Source organism: Vigna unguiculata, chromosome 9, assembly GCF_037176805.1.
Source record: "Vigna unguiculata cultivar grain cowpea cultivar isolate G323 ecotype 2 chromosome 9, ASM3717680v1, whole genome shotgun sequence".
Classification (NCBI taxonomy): Eukaryota; Viridiplantae; Streptophyta; class Magnoliopsida; order Fabales; family Fabaceae; genus Vigna; species Vigna unguiculata.
Genome location: NC_140800.1, coordinates 39,088,813 through 39,107,658, shown reverse-complemented (window position 1 = coordinate 39,107,658; position 18,846 = coordinate 39,088,813). Strand labels below are relative to the sequence as shown.

The 18,846-nt window shown below is 30.2% G+C and overlaps 1 protein-coding gene across 2 annotated transcripts; it reads right to left on the bottom strand.

The window, feature by feature from the left end:
- Nucleotides 1-13,243: 13,243 nt before the first annotated feature.
- On the bottom strand, nucleotides 13,244-18,186 carry LOC114163249 (auxin-responsive protein IAA8-like). 2 transcript variants are annotated; one of them, XM_028047433.2, is made up of 7 exons: nucleotides 17,949-18,186; nucleotides 16,522-16,965; nucleotides 16,233-16,447; nucleotides 15,933-16,159; nucleotides 15,672-15,855; nucleotides 14,071-14,132; nucleotides 13,244-13,664 (listed from the first exon to the last, which is right to left on the bottom strand). In XM_028047433.2, the coding sequence occupies exons 2-7, from the start codon at nucleotides 16,927-16,929 to the stop codon at nucleotides 13,627-13,629; spliced, it is 1,134 nt and encodes a 377-aa protein (XP_027903234.1). In that variant the 5' UTR covers nucleotides 16,930-16,965; nucleotides 17,949-18,186; the 3' UTR covers nucleotides 13,244-13,626. The 2 variants fall into 2 exon arrangements, with proteins under 2 accessions (XP_027903234.1, XP_027903236.1); XM_028047435.2 differs by having other exon boundaries at nucleotides 15,672-15,813; nucleotides 17,949-18,185.
- Between the last annotated feature and the right edge of the window lie 660 nt (nucleotides 18,187-18,846).

The window sequence follows — 18,846 nt, the reverse complement described above, 5'->3', positions numbered from 1 at the left end:
GTTTGGATAAACAATTGAATTTCTTATGAGATAAAATTTCATTTTAATAATATTTATTTAGGCTTAATTATGTTTTGAATTAATGATAAATTTGGAAATGGGCTTGAGGACTCAGATGAGTCGGGCCGACCTGACTACCTAGTCGAGCTGGTTTGACCGATGACCCAGATGGGCTAGATCGACCGGGAAACCTCAACGGACCGTCTGACCCGTCTTGATCTCGACTTGTCCAACTTGTCTTGATCGTCGGGCCCCTCCGACTAGTCTTAGTCGGTGGGCCCGTCCGACCCTTGTTGGTCTTTGGGCTCGTCTGGTCCATCTTGGTCATCGAACCCACTTGGCCTGTTTGGATCGTCAGGCCTGCCCAATACATGTGGGTTGTTGGGCATGCCTGATTTGTTTGGGTCGTCTGGCCTATCCAACCCTTCTTGGGCGTCAAGCCTGTCTGACCAGTCTTGGTCTTCGGGCCTGTCTGATTTGTCTTAGTTGTTGGGCTCGTCCAATCTGTCTTGGTTGTCGGGCTTGTCTTGGTCTTCAGGCTCGTCCAACCCATCTTGGTTGTCGGGTCCGTCCAAATTTAGCTATTTCTAAAGTGAGGTTGAGTGGGAAAAAAAATCAAATTCCACATATTTTAAAAGTATTTGAATTTCTACTAATTTAGCTAATTGAAATACTTCAACAAAATACTTGCATTTTAAATATTTTTTAATTTCTCTATCCAAACAAATGATTTTATTACAAAAAAAATCTAAATTTTTCAAAACAATGAATTGTTTCATTAAAATGCTCTATCCAAACACATCATAAGAATATTTTAAGGATGATAAGTGTAAGTAGAAATAAACTCTTAATTGGTCAGAAGAAAAGAAGAAAAGAGATTTGTTTAGATAAATTTTTAAGATTTTTGTAGAAGACTATTCTACCATCCATGACCCATTAGATATTTTGGGAATGTTAGTGTTGGATTGATATGGATGACAAAATTAGTTAAGTTGAAGACACATGTGGAATACCTTTTTCAAATTAGCAAACCTTTTTGGAGTATTAAACATAATATTTTATATAAATTAATAACATTCCTCCATTTATAAATATATGGTTGACATCTTCCTAACTTCGCAATATAAATAAGACATCATTGGATTTGAGTCAATCTTCAATTCAAATTTTTCAATTGAAATTAATTTTGTTTGCGTCAATCTTCAATATATTGTTTGAATACGAATGTGGGTATAATTTGATAGTATCAATGAATGGGCTTAACATGACTTAGTTTAACCCTACTATTACTTGATTGATTCATACTTACCTTCCACGTAAATAATTGTATTTGTACCAATATTGGCATTGCAATTTATTATGTAATGTAAATGCACAATTATTTGATAAATTTGAAATTTTTAAATTTTCGTTTGAAATTCGTAAATTTGCTTTTTAAAATATCTTTTTATTTAAAACTGTTGTTGTTTTATATGAAACAGAATTCGTGATTAAACCTTAATTTTTCATTTGGAATTTAATAAAATGGTGAATGTAATATTAATTGTTTATTTAATATTATACAAGGATTTTTCTTGTTGATTTGATTAATACGTATATACAAGTCTGACATTTTTCATGAATTTTTGGTATACATGCATTAAATTATGTTTTATTGTGCACACTTCATTGTAGTTGATTTATTCTGATCATCATCTTTATATTTTGTACATGGAGATCAACCAAAAATAGTGTGGAAATATTATGAAAAGGATGAATGAAACTTTCTGAATGCAAGTAAAAAAATGTCTTTCTGAATGAGATAAGACAACACCTTTAAAATAAAAGTATAATATACATTCATGAAACGAGTTTATTTTTAACCATGGTCTTTAAAAAATTAATTAAAATTAGATCAAATCGAGTCAGATGTTTAATTATTTAGATATTATATATATATATATATATATATATATATATATATATATTCCTGACAATTTACTTTTAGTTATTTAATGTTAATAGTTGATTTTGCTCATAAGTTATATATATATATATATATATATATATATATATATATATATATATATATATTCCTGACAATTTACTTTTAGTTATTTAATGTTAATAGTTGATTTTGCTCATAAGTTGAGATGATCATAAAAAACTTAATAAATAAATAATTATTTCTTATACTAACTAATTACATTTTTAAATATTAATATATAATTTTTTTTGCAAATGTGAACAACCTTTTTTCTCAATAACATTTAAGAGGATTGATGCAAATACAAGTCAAACCATTAATAACTTTGAATGTGGTTAATATAAACTAGACGTCACTCATAATGCAATTTATGTGGCAAGTATTTAAAAAAAAGAAAGAGAAAATAAATAAAAACACTCACTTTATTAAAGTTATTACTTTATTGCTACTAAAATCTATATATCCTATTATTTACTAAAATTTTATCATATCTTCTATGAACATGGTTACGTGAAGACTTATGCCTTTTGAAATATCAAATATTTAATCTTGCACTAGTGTATAATCCCCAATCATTGATTAATGTAATATTTAAATTCTGTGGTATTTGTTAATCATCTTAACGAGAATAACTAGTACTAAATGATAGAGTAACATGACCAAACTCCATGTACCTTTTTGACTAATACCAAGCTGTTTAAAATATTTGGATATCATAGGATCCCAAATACCCCTTCTGTAATATCACTTTTTTTATTTCAACCAAAAAAATAAAAAAATAAGAGATGCAACTGTAATTAATACGAGCATTATTCATGCCAATGATTGACATGTGGCACGATAGTCAAGATTGGTAGGTTAAACAACAAATTAACACAAAATTAGAAAACAAAACTGTATCCTGATTAAAAAAACACTTTTCTATACTAATTAATAGTTGTATCGTCGACCAACTCCTAAATGTGTTAAGTATACAGAGGAGGTTTCACAAAATATCAATGAGACCTAAGTCTAATTAGATAAGGCATTGATACTATTTTTAACCCAAAATTTTAAGACAATAAATTTATGGACATTTATTTTTATATAGTACTCTACTTTTTCTCATTTATAGTCAATGTGGGACTTAGACTTACACTATTCTTAACAAGATGTTCATCAAAGAAATGAAGTTGTATCTAAGAGTCCATATTTTTTACTGAATTTTTGTGTTATTCTCTACTGAGTATTAAAAATACATTATATTTGATAGTTTAAAAATCTTCTAAATATTTTAAAATTTCAAATCAATGGTCATCAACATATTATTTTGAAAGCACAAGGAAGGATCGGTACAGGAAAACCTAATCGAGAATCCAATTTCTGTATTCTAGTAGTAACCTTTCCTTGGAGAATGAATATAATTAATGAGATTATTAAATGCTATGGCACTTTTAATGAACTAAATTTAGAGTTCTTGATGCACATGATGCAATATTGTTAAAAGTGTTAGGTTTTTTAAAGAACTGAAATTAGAGTTCTTGATGCACATGACGCAAATTTGATAAACTCTTGTGGAAGAGATCCCATCGTTTTTGCATACTCTTCAAGTTTGTCACATTTTTTTCCCCTGTTTGTTGTTTAATAACCTACCTGCAAATTGCAGATTCAAACTCATTCATTAAATGTCTTATACTCTTTCATTAATCAAAGCCACTTCACACCTTTCAAATATAAAATTCATCATATGCATCGCGTATCAATTATTTGACCATTGTGTGAATCTTTCAAAGAAAATAATCCTTAAACACACACACACGGTGTACAAGAGTAAAAAATACATGAGTTAAGTTAAATCAAGTATTTAGTTTAAGGTGATTGCTACATGAGTTTATATATATAACCCCTTTTTGATTATGGTTATGTGGTCAGTCATTCCGAACCATCAGCTCTGATATCACTATTGGGTTATATATTTTACATCAAATGAGTTATGGTTATAGAGACCGAAAGATTGTGGTTCTATATGTTTATAAACGCAATGGTGTTATGGGTTTTTATTCTTATATAATGTTTAACTTTGTCTATTATATCAAATATGGGACTTTGACTCACACTTTGACTATTCCCAATAATATATATATATATATATATATATATATATATATATATATATATATATATATTAAAAAGAAAAAAAGAAAAGAACTTTTATTTTGGCTTGTGTCAATGCAAATGAATTGGATTTGCTTGTTTGTCGCCCACGAATAGAAAGAAAACTGATTAATGATTTAATTTCTGTTCAACATCGTTATTAAATTGTATTCAAATTTTGTTGATGATGGTAGCTAACTTTATTGATTAAGCTTAGGTAGCTGGATAGTCAAAGTGGCGATTACTAAAAAAGCAAAAGAAAAAACAAAAAATGTACTAAAACCGATGATACGTATTATCTATTATTAATGGCTTTGGTTTTAATGAGACTAATTGGTTGGTGGAGTGAGGCTCATGATATGTTGAGAAGAGAGAAGTGGAAAATACGTTTTGAGTAATAATAAAAACTAAAAAAGTGATGATATATATATTATTAATATTATTATGTTAGGATGGGTTTTGAAATGAAAAGCTTTTGGTTGTTGAGATGTTGTCAATATTGGGTCACATGCCATGAACTTGTTAATCACACAGAATCCATAACAACCACGTACTTTTAGCTTCCAAAATATAACAATTTAGTACTATAATAGAAACCACCAATCAAGTAGCACAAATAGTTATTATTTTATTAAGTTTCACGCAAACTCTCATGTGCAAGGAGACTTTCAAATTCAATATTAATGTTATTGCCTATAACTTATAATGTTTATTTGCAGAAATCTATAAAGGGAATAAATTTTGCTTAGGATGGTATCATCTTTAATGCCCTAAGGAAAAATAAAATAAAATTAATCTTCATAGATCCTAAGGTTGACATCAAATAACTAACTTACATTTATTTTAAATTTCATTTAACAAGTACTTCTAAAAAGTCTAGGATCCTGAGTTTTGATAGATACAAAATGGAAAAAGTTAAGCATACACCCATGGAAGGAATCTTCATAACTATATATATAAATACTACTACAATCCAATACGTTGGTTTTATGAACAATCATATAACTCATTTTATTTTTATTTTCAGATAAATGCATATTAAATAATATTACACATTAATACACATTATTTTTTGGGTTAACTATGATTATGATTTTAATTTATGAACTTCGACACAAAATTGAAATTCATTCTTGTTCGAAACTTTGGTACGTTTTGATTCTCTAACTTTTAAAATGAATAGATATAATCATTTTAATCTAATTAAGTTAAATTCCTTTGAAGTGTCAAAAAGGTTTCTTAGCGGACATTAAAGTACTAACATGTTAAATCATGTAAACAAACGCGTTTTCAAAAATATTTAACGTATTTTGGTTAAAATGGCTATATTTATTTATTTTTAAAATTTATAAATTAAAATATATTAAAATTTTGGACATAAATAAATTCTAATTTCGTATTAAAATTGAATTAAAAACATATTTAACCTTTATTTTTTCTAAATCTAAAGATTTTTTTACCATAAAGTATATCTATTGATGTGCACAAATGGAAGTAACACGGATGATAAATTTTTATAGTTGACAACATCACAAAAAGCACTCTAAGAAAATACAAAATCATATACTAAAAACTATAAAAAAGATGAAACAATTTTACATAGCAGTGCAAAGTGCAGGCCTGTTTGTTGAATAAAGTTGAAGTTCATGTGTGATGCTGCCAACCCATGTGCTCTGCTTTGTAGCAGTGTGTTGTAGTGTTGCACAGTTATGCTAAAGCACAACACATTTTCACTTCATACATCTGAACACAAAACACCAAAACCCAGGTTTCATATGCACAATTCCTCCAAACTTTATACATTTAAGAGAAAAAAAATAATTTTTTAACTACTAAATTTCGATAACTTTCTCTTACAATTTTAAGTATCATTTTTTAAATAATTTTTCATTTTTTTATTTTCAATATTCCAAAATCACTTAAAAAATGTCACCTCATATTATAAAAGAAAATTGGTAAAATATCCTTAAAAAAAAGAAAAGATTTTCCAGTTACCAATTCAATCGTTCTGCGCTTCTATCAAGAGGAAGAAGAAACTGTACAATAGTTTTTTTTTTTTTTTTTGGTAACCTTAGATAGTGTGGTGGGTAATTGCTATAGTTATGTTAATTTTAATTCTGATTTCACTGAAATCTAAGGAAATTTTCGTAAATTATAATTTTAAAATACGCATTTTTAAAATAAAATTTTATGTTAAAAGATAAATTCAATTACTTTATTAAAAAAATACAAAATATTTTAATTATTTTATCCAAATAAAATATAAAAAATTCAAAGAATTATTTATAAGTAATTCAAATATTACATATTTAATTTTCTTAAAATTATTGAATTCTTTCATCCAAAACAAAACAAGATAATATACTCAAAGATTATTTCTATTGATTGCCTTTTCTTTAAACTAACATTATTCCTATATATCAAAGTTGACTAGATAGATAGTTGTATATCACAAACCAACATGCCTTCCTCCCAAAAGTATAATATAATTGCTATATATAATAATCGATCAAGGCCACATAATTTCTTACACGTTTTTTTTTTTTTTTCAATTCATTAATTGTCATATATCACCACTTTCTGCCTAGAGGGAAAGTAGACATAGAGGGATGGAAAATTTAATTATAATATTTTGAGCTTTTATTTAAAAAACACAAAGACATGTATCAATTAAATGAATTAAGCCCATTGACTAAAATGGTTTAAAGGTCTCTGAAAACTTACTTAATTTAGCAGTCATAGAAAATTCTCTGGCTTAATTATTGAATTTTTGTTTTCATTTATCGTTTCATATGACTAAAATGAATCAAATAGAAGGAATTTAAAATCCAAGTCATATTACCAATACTATGTTTGGTATTATCCTTTTTGACACACTTTCTCATGTTTAGATTAAAATCAATACATTCTCTTGTTTGTTAGGTCTTTAAATGGTTGATATTTTGTATATTTATATTAGAATTTCGATTTTCTCTTTTTTTTCTTATATTTTTTTTTTCAAAATACACATTAATTATGATATTTTAAAATATGTTAAGAAAAATTTAAAAGTATTAACATTGATGTATTTTGAGAATACAGTAAAGACAATATAAAAATATATAATAGAGAATCTGAACTAGTTTATGTTACGAATTAAAACACAGTAAGTAAACGAGGAAATGAATTATAAATATAATGATTCTTTATAAAACTAACGTGATATTTTAAGAAACAGAACACGATATATTTTAATTTGGCTTAATTTCTCAACCATTTGTTCACGGATTTGAACTGAAGAGTTTTTTTTTTTTTTATTTTTTATAAAGGCAACATCAGTATCTAATGACATTGTCATTGAGAATAGTAATTTGTCCTATTCTTGAAACGAGTAGTCCTTTTCCTTTAAACTTCTCTTTAAATAAAAAAAAAGAAGTTAATACAATTTTGCAAAGATTAATTATTTGATTGCGAAACACTTTTAATAAAAGTCAAGTTGTTAAATATGTTTTTGTCTCTTTTGAATTTTGTAATTAGTCTATTTTGAAATTTTAAATTAATTTAGTTTTTTATTTTTTGAAATACGTAAATTTAATTCTTTTAATCAAATTTGTTAGGTTTATTTGATGTTTTGTACATATTTAAGGATTGAATTTGAGTTGTTTATATTATTTGACATATTTTCGTTTTAATGTTAAATCAAATATTATCATGAAACGTACTTAAAATGCCAAATAAATCTCATAAAATTTGATTAAAAAGACTAAATCGACGTATTTCGAAAGATGATGACTAAATTAGTCCAAAGTTTTAAAATAGACTAATTCTAAAATTCACCGAGAGCTAAGAGATCAAAAATATATTTAACCCCTACAAAATTAAACGATTCCAAAAGTAAATTTGCAAGATTGGAAAGAAATGGAAGCTGGAAAAGCTTTAACCATTGTTTAGTTGATAGGTTCTTCTCTAAGAAATTTTGTTCCGTAGTTGAAATAAGAAGCAAGGGAAGGGACCCCTTATATTTTGATGAGGATGGTAGAGATGGGACCCACATGTATGATTGGACAGTGCGTTGGAGCTATTGACCTAAAATTAACGGTTGAGATTGCGTAGTACAGAAGCATGGAGATGAAAGTGTTTTTTGTATTTTACCTTCTCAACAAGCATGTTAGGATATTCATCGATGAGGATGTGACTCTTTCTCTCTGTTGGGTCCTCAGTTTTGCAAGGTTCTTACAAACACACGTACCGACACACCCTATCAAATTATCTAACCATGTTTCTAAATTGTGACACTATGCATCTCATTAAGTACAATCACCATTTCAAACTCATCAACTCTTGGACATGCTTTTCTGTTTCAAATATTCGCCCCTATTTATCATCACTCAGACGTACACTTATTATCTTAACGTTGATTTAGGTTAAGACCGATGTCAATTTTGTATCTATGAATTGGACTCGTGTTTTATTAGTATTGTATTTCAGTGATAATCTTTTAAAAGAATCGACCTTTCTAGTATTTAATCTAAAAAAAGGAAATCTACATAGTTATATGAAACAAGCCATTTACATTTGAGATGGTAATGATAATAATAATAATAATATGATTTGTTGTGTTATCATATTTCAATTGATGTGAAAGTTGTCGCTTGTGAATTGCACAGAGAAAAGAGTTTTCTGGGCCGCACGCTCAAGAGCTTGGGGAGTTCTCAGAGTGACATCAATTTCAGATGTATTAGCTTAAGAGTGAGGAACATGGCAGTGAAAGAAACTTGGAAATTCATGTTATACCGTGTATTGATTAGTCTAACGTTGTCACGAACTGTGTAATCCTACTTTGTTTGAGGTATGGTCAAAGACAAGGCCACAAGTAGTAGGACACAGTTTCATGAACTGAAATTTGTTTTCATTAATTCATTCTTCACACCTAAACTTAAAGTTTAAAACGGGGGTTCAAACGTTGTGTTGCATAATGTAATCATTAGGAGGAGAAGACTAGTTACAAAAACATAATTAAGAATGTTGCAATTAGTGGTCGGTCATGTGGATTGCTTTGGCAGCAGGTTAGATTTGAAGACACACTACACAAAATTAGCGACGACCCCGCATGGTTGTGTTTCCTCCATCACTATCTGATTTGAAAAGCTGATTTGAAGTATCAAGGTCTGGTAAAGTGCACAACCATACACTCTCTTTCTAACAAACAACTTTGCGAGATTTTAAGGCCATTTCATATTGTTAGTAGCTACAAAAATAGCATTTTTTTTTGTTCATTTTATTTGCTGTCAATGAAAAAAACACACACCCTTTGGCCTTGGTGTGTAATTTTTTTTCAAAATCAGTGATTATTTGTCTATTTAGAAGACACAACAAAGAAACAACACATAAAATTCAGTAAAGAATCTAAATTTATGATTTTTACGACAAAATCACTTGTGTAGTTTGTCAAAAGTAATCGACTTTTTAGATTGTAGTGGAAGTGATTAGGGTCGGCAATTAATTAATAGTGTGCGAATAATTTATTCTTTGATCTTCTTGGTTCGTGACTTTTAATTGCAACTACCATTTCTAACCACTCCAACTTCCTTCAATCATGCATTGTATAAGGCAGGTAGAGCCATGGCTTTGGCTACCATCTTAGGCCATCTTTTGCACCTTTCACATAATTCCTTCTCTTATTCATTTCTTTAACAACCATTTATTTCAATTAAGTTTTCAAACAAAGAGATTGGGATGAGGTGGGGTCCCTTTGCTGTTGAAATTCAAGGATATTCTAAACTACTTTTTAAATAAATACTTTCTTTATGTCATTTTAATATGCTTCCGAATCATCACGATAAAATATCTCTCCTTTTAAACTTCTTTATGACTGCAATTTTTTTTTGCATTTGGGAGACCATTTATTTGGCTATCAGCAAATTTTTACACACTCTTTATATTTTTTACTATTTAACTCTCAATTTTTTTTTCACAAATATAAAAGTTAACTTTTTTAACGAGCAAAAGGCTCTTAAAAGTAGACTGTGAACTGTTATAAGTAGTGTAAAAAAAAATACTTTAGTTTGGTAACAGTACTAGGAATTCATATCCAGCAAAGTATGGGTGTTTGTTAATCTTTGCCATCCCCTGCTGCTGCTGAATTGCACCAAGCTCTACAAGATTCTATCACAATATTATACCTCTTCCATGTGAATGATTGAAGGCATGGGCATAGATCTTGGCTAGTTGCCGGACCACAAATGGTAAGAACATATTCATCATCAAGTGAAGAGGCATAATTATTTATGAATAAATAAAATATTTTAAGTTAAGTTTATGTTAGAAGTTCCACACCGACTAGAGATAAGGCCAATTTATAATATGTAAATGGGTGCAATCCTCATCTTACAAGCCGATTTTGTGGAGTTGAGTTAGGTTTCAAACCCACTTCTAACATGGTATCAGAGCCAAGTTAGAGTCTATCTTAGCAAACTTTCTTGAATATTTTGTTCCATCCGGTATCGGATTACATTGGATATAAGGTCAATTCAATATAAGTGGGTGCAGTTTAATTGTTCTAATTTTAGACTGTATCATTTTAAGTCTTTGTAGTGATTTAAAGGAGAAAATAAATATATATTTGAAAACTGAAGAAAGAAAGAAAAAATGACATTAAACTCTGGACATGTAAGCATAACATGCTTTACCAGTGAATCAGTGAGAAAATAAGGCAAAATAGTTGACCATTACATCATCATTCATTCCAAATACGAGTAATAATCATGAAAATAGATGATGTTCAGCTACAACCTGTGTGGTAATCATACTGCATAACTTTGTCATAAAATAAGCGCAACAAATCTTAGAATTATTTTTTATGCATGTAAAAACTGCAAAAATATTCAGCAGTTGGATATGCCAAAACTGATTAGGTTGTTTTTTCTATGGATTTGTTAAGCGTTGACAGGTTCCTGAATGAGACAAATCTGCTACACTAAGTTTATTTATATTTTTATATATATATAGTTTTTTTTTTGGTAATATTTGTGATATTTTTATATAATTATTAATATATTTAGCAATGTGAATGGATGTAATGATGGTGCATGCATTAGCAAGTTGACTTGTGTGAGGCTGGAAGACCACATTTTGCATCTGTCTTGAAACCACATGGGATGAATGTCAAAACAATATAATCTGATTGGTTCCCACAAGATAGAAAAATAGATAAATGCCTAATAATACCAAGTGCATATCGCACCTGTCATAAATCATGTTCTACTTTGATTGAATGAGAATCTTTTAGTTTTTTTTTTATTTTCGCAAACTAATATTTTATTTTATTTTTTGTCTTTTTCCTATAAGCCCTAATAAAACTCACCTTATATTGTCATCACAATTATAATCACTCTCAAAACTATTTTTGGAACTAATTAATTGATATATATTATTTTTTCGATTTATTTTAAATCAAAACACTTGAACGAGTTTATACATGATTCGTAACAACCCTTATATCGATTTAATGCATAACCCAGAAAGAGTTTTATAATTTGAAATATAATTATTGATATTTAGAGAATAGTAGTAGGCCCAGAAGAAAGAGCCCATGCCACCAGGCCCACCAGAATCCATACCGAGATGATGTTTTGAGATGGGCCCAAAAGGTGCAAATGCAACCAAACAAACAAACCCAAACTAAACCCACTTTGTATTTCGTCTTTATTGACCAAAATCTCACGGCTAGATCCACCTGTACGAATGTGGGCCAATTGCCTCTGGATTTTAATTATCTTCATTTCAAAGTTACTAGTATTTTAGTTCTAAGTGAATTGAATTTCATTTTTATTAAATGAATATCTCGACAGATGGATTGTTATAATTTACTGGAAAAATATTGTGCTAATTTTATAGTTTCATATTAAATAATATTTCAATTCAGGGATTACTACGATTTGCTTGAAAAATAATAAGCTATTTATTTTGTAAATTCATTTAGCATACTTGGTTGTGAAATATTACACAGTGAAATGGGTTGTCAAAATTAGATATTATATTCTAAGCAGTTTAAATTAGTATTTGATATTTATAGTTCAACAGGTTTTTTTTTATTTTTTAAGTCTCTATAAGGATTAGAAAAAAATTAAAAAAATAGTAAATTAAGGTTAAAAAAAATAAAATGAAAATGTTATAATATAGAATAAAAAAGGTAAAGTTAGAGAATGTAATTTTCCAATGTTATAATATTCTCATGCACATTTTAATTCAGTCAAAATATTCTCATACAATATTATAAAGTAGTGAAATAAAAATGAATTACATTCTTTTCGTTGTCTTCTCATAAAAGCCTCTTAAGTCCGTACACAGCACATATTCTTAGTGATACATTTCTAAATTAAACCCATGCATATTCTTATTCTTTATTATTGTTGTTATTGTTAGGAAGTGGTGGATATGTGATAAGATAGATTAAGATGATTTTGCCGGATTTTTTTTTCCTATGCACATTTTCTTTATTCCCTATTCAATGTTTAGCTTTTTTTTATCCGTACTTTACAATTTCTTGGTACTTGCCCTCTTGGATTTTGTTCACAAGTTAGAATTTCCGTGAACATGAAATACGATGAACCAAACCAATTAGTAAAATCATGGTAACAACTAACAGCTAAATTTGAAAACGTCAAATCGGCATGCTCTTTTCTTTGATGATGGAGCATTAAGTTGGAGACAAAATAGTGAAACGCCCATTACTCAACTTACTTTAATACCCCATTAGCTGAGGCATGAAAGACACGACTTTGTACGCTAACACAGAACTAGAGCCACAAATGGCTAAAAAAATGCCCATAATGTCACGCCACTGCTGTGTGTTGGTTTGATTGAACAGGAAGATCCATGCACTGCAACCAATCGTCAGAGACTCACATGCTTATCCTACACTCCCCAACAACCATATCTCAAATGTCTTCACAAAATCTTAATACTTCATGGCAGGGCTCAAATCTCAAAGCTTCACCAAGCATGGTTTTTTATTTTTTTGTTTCAGAAAATATGGAAACAATTCATGATCGGATTCAGAAACATCTTTGGTGTCAGATTTTTTGTTAGATCCTTACAAACAGTATGCTTTTTTGGGAATGATTTTGATAAGTGGTAAACAGTAGGACTACATGGCAAGCGACATACTGACAGAATACAACTTGTTTTTTTCTTTCACACAAACACAAAACACCCTGTTGAAGGTATGCTGCAAAATTTACACATCACAGATCCTTCAACAACATCATTAACTCGCGTACATAAAATATAGGTACTCTCACTCCCACAGTCAAATCTTCGGAGGTTTTGTAAGTTTGAACAGAACAATCTTAAAACAAGTTTGTTAAGCATAACATAAGACATAAGACAGACATAATAAACAATACAAGGATTGATGCAGCTTAGTATGAGATTCTATCCACTCAAAAACGCCTTCGGTTCTTGCTTGATTTGTTCACCTCCCATAGCCCAGAGAGGCTTTTAATACCGCAGATAATTTGATGGATAGAGATGAACACTGGCATTTTCTAGCTCCTGCTTTTACTTTTTTCAACAGCCCTGGGAGCTGCAAGTACGCACAAAAACATGTAAATTCAAACAAGTGATATGAATAGACTAAACTTTTAACAGAAGTTGAAAGCAGATTCAAACAATTGCCGCCACAGTAAAATAATTTCAGCTTAGGTTTCTGTGATTATCTTCTGGTTTCTGCCACAATCTTAGTTCACATTTATTATATTATAAAGCATTCTTGCCACCACCACTGCACAATTGAAATAACTACCAGGCAATTTGAAATTTTTGTTTGCCTATTGATTGTTAAACTATTTAACCATGTTATATATGCGTTGAATTGACGAACTCGAGGCTTGTTCCTTCATTGCTTTTCCTTTTCTACGTACTTACACGATTTTCAGACAAGTATGTTCAAAGTTATACTTATGAGATAAGATGGGTTCGATAAAACATACCTAAACCAATGGCATCAGAACTCTTCATGATCCTCAGCCTCTTGCATGTTTCAATAAACATCCTGCAAAGAGTTGATACATTGTTTTTGAAATTTGTTAAGGGAAACAAACATTATGCAAGTTCATTTCATGAAAGATTAAATTAGGTACGCAAAAAGCTTTACCTAAATATATCAAAGTGGTTTTCATCGATGGAAAAGTATACATTATTATTATCAGGAGACGAAGAGATACCACATTATTGTAATAACCACAACATTTCACTTGCAGAAAAAGTTTTTAAATGTTCATATACCCATCGCAGCATTACACCATATAATTCATAGATAGAGTAAGATTTTGCCAATTGCCATTAAACCAAAATTTGATATAAATAAATATAGCTAGTCTAGCTGCCGAAAAAAATAGAGTATGTATTGTTCTTTAAGAGAAAACCTAAATTACATATGGTTTTACAATCAAAATAGTTAAGAAAATCAATCTTACTCCTACAAGTTGCTATTGCTACAAAATACCACTACCTCAACAAAAGTAAATCATGATCTCATAAAATTGCATAGTTCTATTACTATGCTCAAAAAATAAAAGTTGACAATCGCTGGAAAAATATTATCAAGACTGAAATTTATTTATCCAGTACTAATAATTTAATTTCAAATTAGTCATTAACTCATTATGCATTCAGAAAATTCCTTTGGAAATTCATAGACAGATAATAGCACAGCAAGGACACTTACTCAGCATGTAAGAATATGGAGGTTCATATGGCATGGACTAACAATAAATCGGTTAGTTTCCCAACAAATCTCACATGGATAAACTTTTATGCCATCTTAGAACTGTGCTGGATTATATATTATAAATTAGTCTTATCTCGAACAAGAATCCTATATTTCCATAGAAATGGAAGTTGTTTCTTAGTATAGTTTCCTAGTTTCACCTTTCTTTAAAATGTTTTTACTTTGAAATAAAACAAATTTAAAAATATTCCAGGGAGTGATAAGTATTTATCAACAATATTTGGATGGGACTATCACTCCCGGGAATCCACGATGTCCCCTACAAAACAGGAAATGCATTCCACAGATCCACACCCAGAGGTTGTAACTAGTAGCTCATTTCATAAGTTAGTTGAAGTTTCATATGAAAATTAGCTACAAGTTACTCAAATCTGTTTCGTGAACAAACCTTTCACGCAAATATTTTTTCTACAATTTATCAAAGTTCCTTTCCAGAAAACAGAGATACGAAACATGGATAGAAGAACTAAAAAGTGATATGCAGATATGATAAATTTAAAAATTATACAACACGATGCAGCTAAGATTCACCATAAAGGTAATATAATAATCATTAAATCAGAAATCCTAAACTAATATGAAGATAAAAATATATAGACACAGTAAAATACTATATTAATCTAACTATGCAATCAATTTGAAGTTTTAGTGCTTCCTAGCTTCTTTCACAAGACAAGCTAAGAGGAATCAAAACTATATCATGAGAAAACACATTTGAAGAATATAAAGTTGATGTCACTGAGGAATTTATTCTTTTGGAGAAAAGGCAGTGGAAAGTAAGTACATATGAGTTAAACTTACTCCCAGGGAACATCACCCACGAGCATCCAATCGCCATCTTTGTCCTCATATGTAAGAACATATTCTGATCCATGAAGAAGGTCCTTCAGCTTGGTTTCATTCAGCATTTCCCTGCCCAGAATTCCATGAGATCCACACTGACCTGTAATCATACCAAAACAAGCAGTAACTGGATCCAAGCAGACTGTCCATGTAAATAATTGAAAAAGGTCAAGTTTTAAGGTCAATTTTTTCTTCCTCACAAAACTATTTTTTTCTTACTTATGGTAAAACAGCTGAACATCTTCTCAAGAGCAGAAGATAATTCTGGATATGCAGAGTAGTTATTCAAGTCCACTTTCCTTAAATAGGGAGCACCATCCATACTGACTTTGACGAACAGTGCACCAACCCCCACTTTTCCATCAACTTCTTCATTGTTCTTTGAATTAGTTGCCAATGAATTCTTCCTAAATGATCTTATAGGGGGCCACCCCACAACCTGAGCCCTGAAACACAAGCATGACATGGTTAGAACCAACTTCCCAAACTTAATGTGATCGGTTATAGTTTTCCACTTACTTGGTAGCTGGTGCACTGTTATTGTTATTTGCAGAACAATCAATACTTGGTCTAGTTTCATTGACAGAATGAGGCTCCTTTGCTATTGCTGCTTCTTTCATTTTGTTTTGCTGAGTCCCAGCCTTCTCAAGTGTAGAACAAGGATTTAATCCCAAGTTAGAACCGGGCCTCGGAGATAGTATAGGATTGTTCTCCGAATCAACTAGGAACTTCCCCTGCATGATAGATTAGGGTAAGACAAAAAACTTAAAAAGTACATAACATATCCTTCGAGTGAATTGGTGTTTACCTCTGAGAAGCCATTCATGGCATCTGAAAACCCTCTCTTGTTTCCCAAAATAGCAGTCTTGGTTGAAGAATGGTGATCATCAGTGAGAGGACGCAAAGGAAACAAGGGTTTTTCATCAAATTGAGTTGAGCTTCTTAAGCAAAAATCGGAATCTCTTTCAGGGGATTGTGATCCCGGAAGCCCAAGCCTGAGCTCTGTGGCTTTCAGGTTCAGGTTACTTTTAGTCTCTTCTGAGAAGGACGGAACTGAACTGTCCACAGAAGAACAATCAGATAAACCCATGTAGTTGCGTTCTTTCAATTCTAAGGTCTTCAGGCACACACTTTCCATGGTGGTTGATGAGGAAACCAACAAAGTGACATTGCTTTTACCCTCCTCCTCCCCTATTCCCAGCAATGGTGGAGACATCACACTTTAACCCAAAGCACCCAATTTTTGTATGCCCTATCAAGCAATCACACCATTTCACATTTTTCATAAAGCAAACTCAGTAATCTCAACTATCTAACTTTACATGCCACAACCTTCAAGATCGGCAAGCATACAAACAGGAAACATAAAAGCTACACTGAAAAACCCTAACAAACAATTCATCTCAGAACTTCTACAATGTATTGAATTCAAGTATACCTATCTTTTCAAAAATTCTTTGATTTATCCCCAAAATGCAAGAAATTATTAACAATCATCAAACTATATATCTTGTTTAAAGTTTAAAAATGCAAATTCCAAATTTGACATTTCGGATTTGAGTCTTGGGTGTTAGAAGAAACACACAAAATAACAATAATAATTACATAAACAACAAAAATATTAGAAAATATAGCAAACAGGTAATTATTACTTTTTCTGGTGGAAAAAGGTTAAAAAGTTCTAAAAAATAACCCAAAAGGATAAATCTTGAGAACAAAAAAATAAAAATGGAGAAATTAAGGGCTGAGGGAGAATTCTGAATTTATGAACCATACTCTTCACTCAATTGTTTAACATCATCTTCTATAAGCAAACTTCAGAAAAAGAGAAGAAGAAAAAAAGATCAGTCCTTTACGCGCAGACCATGAAGAGATATAAATGGGGGAAAGATCACAAACTATTCAGTAAATAAAAATAAAAATAAAATAAAAAACTCCCTAAAAAAAGAAGAGAAAGAAAGAAAAGATCATACTTGTCTGAATGCCCTGAAAGGAATTTGTTAAAGTGTTTACAAAGATTGAAAACTATCTTCAGCCATTAATAATGGGAAAGACAAAGACGCATGGCAAAGTAAGAGGCATGAAAGCAAAAAGGGTAAAAACAAAGACACACAGACAGAGGGGTTGGTTGCAGAAAGGTTCCAGAAATTCAGGGTCCAATTGCTTAGTTCAACCAACATAAGAAAACAAAACGTGGAAGCAAAGCACACAAGCTGCAATATTAAAACATTTTACCTGAAAAAAACAGAAGATCAGAAAGGATGAAGAGGAAGAAGAAGACGAAGAAGAAGAAGAAGAGTGATTGAAACTTTGAGATGAAGAGAAGATAGAGAGAGAGAGAGAGAAAAAAAAAAACTAAGGACCCTCCATTGGGCATAAAGTAACTAAAGCTTTTGCTGTCTGATGTGAAACTCCATGCATTAAAATATATGATTTTAATAAAAAGGAAAGCCTCCTGTAAAAAAAACTGCGCTTTGTGTAATTTCCAATTTTCCTCGTATGTCCAAGACAAAGTTTGTTTGCACTATCACTTCATTTTATTTTAATTTTAATTTTAATTTATTTATATTTGAGTAAGGTACTGTCACCTTTTTAATAATATTCCGCCGAACATATACTATGGAACACACCTTGAGTCCTGGATGGCCCTGCTTTTCTGATGATTGAGAGTGCACCCCTGATTTATTCTTCTTGCATCAATTCATCTCTTGAAACTAAGAGCTACATGCCAAAACTTTATTTTAAGACCCCGTTTACTATTTTTCTGTTCTAAATTTTCCAGAATTCTCAACAATTCCTGTATGCTTCCAAAATTATCAAATACAAACTTTATGAAACAGAAAGAAAATACCGTGTATCATATCATTCTGTTGCAAAATTTTTGTTTTCATTTTGTTCAAGTGGGTATTGTGATGAGATTTTCAAGATAAAAACATCGAAATATGAATATAATTTATTTTTTGTTTAATTATTCGTTTAATTATTGTTTTTATTTAAAAGTGTTAAATTGATTGTCTCGTCGTTTTTAGTTTTTCGTTTTTTTACAATTTTTTTCTATTAAATTTCTTTAAAATGATTAATGATTTTTCACTAAATTTAATATTAGAATTGTGTTAATTACACCATCAAAACA

Coding starts and splice junctions, on each gene's coding strand:
- LOC114163249 (XM_028047433.2), bottom strand. CDS start 16,929: ATGTCTCCACCATTGCTGGGAATAGGGGAGGAGGAGGGTAAAAGCAAT. Junction 16,160..16,232: donor AACAGTGCACCAGCTACCAA/GTAAGTGGAAAA, acceptor CTTGTGTTTCAG/GGCTCAGGTTGTGGGGTGGC. Junction 14,133..15,671: donor GTGGGTGATGTTCCCTGGGA/GTAAGTTTAACT, acceptor AACTCTTTGCAG/GATGTTTATTGAAACATGCA.